This window comes from Gobio gobio (genome assembly GCF_949357685.1).
Source record: "Gobio gobio genome assembly, chromosome: 23".
Taxonomy (NCBI): domain Eukaryota; kingdom Metazoa; phylum Chordata; class Actinopteri; order Cypriniformes; family Gobionidae; genus Gobio; species Gobio gobio.
Window position 1 is genome coordinate 36,544,115 of NC_137119.1, and position 3,578 is coordinate 36,547,692.

Here is a 3,578-nt window from a genome sequence, read left to right on the forward strand (position 1 = left end):
CTTGTGTTTTAAAACATGAGGTTGAGTAAATGATGACAAAATGTTCGTTTTTGCCTGAACTATCCCTTTAATTTGATCTGAGTTAACTAAATACAATGTAACATGAGGTAACAATATAAAACGACTTGAACGCTTACTGGATATCCTGAAGGCTGAGTGGTCTGATCTGACTTCCGTTCGCCACGCGAGATTGAGGGCAGACACTTTCCAATTAGTGTACGTCATAAATGGCTGATGAAGGCCTGCTGAAGACCTGCCAATGCGGCAAACACGTAACTGAAAGAGGAAAAATTGCCCAGTGTTATTAATATAAAGAAATCCAGTATGTCTAATGAAGGAGCAAAAAAAAAAGGAAAAGCACCAGGGGACAAAAAACCAACTAAACGGAGAGCAAAGAGGAGGGAAACGTATGCAGTGTATATCTACAAAGTTTTGAAGCAGGTGAGTTATCATAAATAATAAAGATTACAGAAGAATACTTACAAAACGGATGATTCCCATTTCCTACTGTACACTTTGAATGGATGGTCTGCGTTTGGCGCCACGTGCAATCGCGAATGAATCATTTTCATGAGTCGAATCTTTTCAATATATCGGTTGAATCGCTACGAGTGGTTCTCTCGAGTCTCACTGAAACAAGTATCGTTTGTGTCAGATGATGATCTGTCTGATTCGGGAACCAATGTTTACAACTTGATTATCAATTTTGTCAATATACCCACACAAACGAAATGGCTTTTCTTTAAAAAAATATTGGTAAATTATATGAACCTTTTCATCCAATAAATGTAAGTATATTTTATAATGTTATAAAGAGAATTGTGACTGCAAATAATCTGGGACACATGACACTTCAACAAACACCTTGTCTAATAAAAATATAAGCAAACAAACAAAAGCCCACCATGTGATTACGTAAAAGAATCACTGAATCGTTTTTCAACTGGCATTTGAGGCTCATAGGCCAATGAGCTGGCGGAAGAACTGTTTACCCTCATAAATAAATGTGACCCTGGACCACACAACCAGCCATAAGGGTCTATTTTTTTTTAATATTGAGATTTATACATCATATGAAAGCTAAATAAATAAGCTTTTCCATTAATGAATGGTTTGTTATGATAGGACTATATATATGGCAGGGATCCAACTATTCGAAAATCTGGAATCTGAGGGTGCAAAAAAATCGAACTATTGAGAAAATCGCCCTTAAAGTTGTCCAAATGAAGTCTTTAGCAATGCATATTACTACTAATAATACATTTGATATATTTAGGGTAGGAAATGTACAAAATATCTTCATGGAACATGATCTTTACATAAGAATATAATTATTTTTGGCATAAAAGAAAATCGATAATTTTGACCCATACAATGTATTGTTGGCTATTGCCATAAATATACCCCTGCGACTTATGACTGGTTTTGTGGTGCAGGGTCACAAATGTTAAAATGCATTATTTTAATCACAGAACTGTTGTCGTTTATTGCTTATGTATGTGTGTATACATCATTCCACCATAGGTTCATCCGGACACTGGTATCTCCAGCAGGGCGATGAGCATCATGAACTCATTCGTTAATGACGTGTTCGAGCGCATCGCTACAGAGGCGTCCCGGCTCGCGCACTATAACAAGCGCTCGACCATCACGAGCAGAGAAGTGCAGACCGCAGTCCGGCTCCTGCTGCCCGGGGAACTCGCCAAACACGCCGTGTCGGAGGGCACCAAGGCCGTCACCAAATACACCAGCTCTAAGTGATCACCTGAGAGCTGTCCAAGGGGTGGGAATCTTTTCAACTGAAAAAAAAAGTAAAGTGAGCCATGTTTGCAATCACCATTCAATATTAATAAATGCACATAGAAAATTCGGTGGAACCGGTATTCGTTATTCTGGTCTAAAGCAATCGCTTGGCTCAGGTTTATCTGCGAGTGCAGAAGAACAGCACGAGGGACCGAATGGTATCCAATGATTTCCGTGTAGGGTGAATGCAGGTTAAGTGGGACACTTTTTGTTAAACGTGTAATTTAGATACCTAGATGTGGTTTTCTTTTCCTTATTACTTTTTGTTTAAGGTCCAGCTATAATATTTCAATTTGAATATAGTTGATTATAATGTGTCATTTGCCAGGTAATAAACATTCTGAGGTCATGCACTCCAGACAAATTATTTTTCTGGTAAAGTGGGCCATCCCTGATATATTGAATTATCCTGTATATTAATTAAAACGCATGATTTATTAACACACATATTTATCAAACCCAAAGGCATATAGCCTAGGCTATGAGTAGAATTCATCAGTTCATCAATGCATGTGTAAAATCACAGAAATGTTTTGTTGACATTACATTTTGATGAACTCTGAAAATCAGAATGTCCAGAAATCAGAATATGGATGAAAATAGACCTTTACCCAATATTAAAAATGAATCAACAATTTTAAAATGAACTTGTCTCAATTTTAAAGCTGCGTCTACATTTTGCTCCTCTCATCCTTTCTTCACTCCACAGATTAAACTTAATGCCTCGTCTTATTTTCTAAAAAGTGGACTATACATGTCAACTATAAAATATCCAGTGAATGTCAATTTATCTAATGAATTTTAATTACTGAAGGTTAAAGGTCACCCACTACCTGAATCCTACTGGCCCACTTTATCTAACACATTCAGCCAAAGTGGGCCAGCAATATTTAAACGCCTTTAAAGGTGCAGTGTGTAGTATTTATGAGGATCTATTGACATAAATTCAATATAATATACATAACTATGTTTTCAGTGGTGTATAAAGACCTTACATAATGTACCGTTGTGTTTTTATTACCTTAGAATGAGTCATTTCTATCTACATGCACCACTGGTTCCCATACAAGTCACCATTGTGCGCCGCCATGTTTCTACAGTGGCCCTAAACGGACAAACTTCTCTACAGAGCGCTAGCTCTCTGCTGTTTCAGACGACGACATCTTTGGCCTGTGTCGGCCACCGTAGCTTCTCTATGTGCTTCGAAAGGAAGGGGTGAGCGGTGGGGGTTGCAATTTGCCGCTTTAAGTTACACCGTGTACCTTAAACACATTATTAAACATTTTCTTCTCTGCATTTTATTTCCTGTTCTCTGTAGTGACAAAGAAAACAGAAATGGTCACGATTATACTTGTTTACATTTAGTAAGCAACCCTTAAAATGTATTTATTTACTTATGATAGAGGGTTTTCTACCTTAACTAAGAGGGTGTCCTCCTTTATGGTGTGGCCACGCCTACCAGTGTCATATTGCATTGACCAAAACTATTTTATCATTTAAAGAAATAGTGTCTCTTTAATTAAAGCCCATTCTCATGCTCAAAGTGTAAAAAGAGCACAGTACAATCAAACTTAAATGGCCCACTTTACCTGCATTCACCCCACATATGAATATCATGGTACAAAACATGGGAACACCTGATTTTTGCTGATGAAATGAGATTAAAAAAATGTCCACTAGTGCCGTAACCATAGCTCTTCTGAATATAGCCTATAGGCTACATGAAGGTTAGTTCAGGATTATTTATCTCAAATGTGTGCTGGGTTAAAATGTCA

At 37.4% G+C, this 3,578-nt stretch overlaps 1 protein-coding gene across 1 annotated transcript; it reads left to right on the forward strand.

The window, feature by feature from the left end:
- Positions 1-324: 324 nt before the first annotated feature.
- On the forward strand, positions 325-1,761 carry h2bk1 (H2B.K variant histone 1; the record flags this gene model as incomplete). Its single annotated transcript, XM_079806158.1, has 2 exons — positions 325-441; positions 1,525-1,761. 2 exons carry the CDS (start codon positions 325-327, stop codon positions 1,759-1,761), a joined length of 354 nt encoding a protein of 117 aa, XP_079662284.1.
- Positions 1,762-3,578: the final 1,817 nt, after the last annotated feature.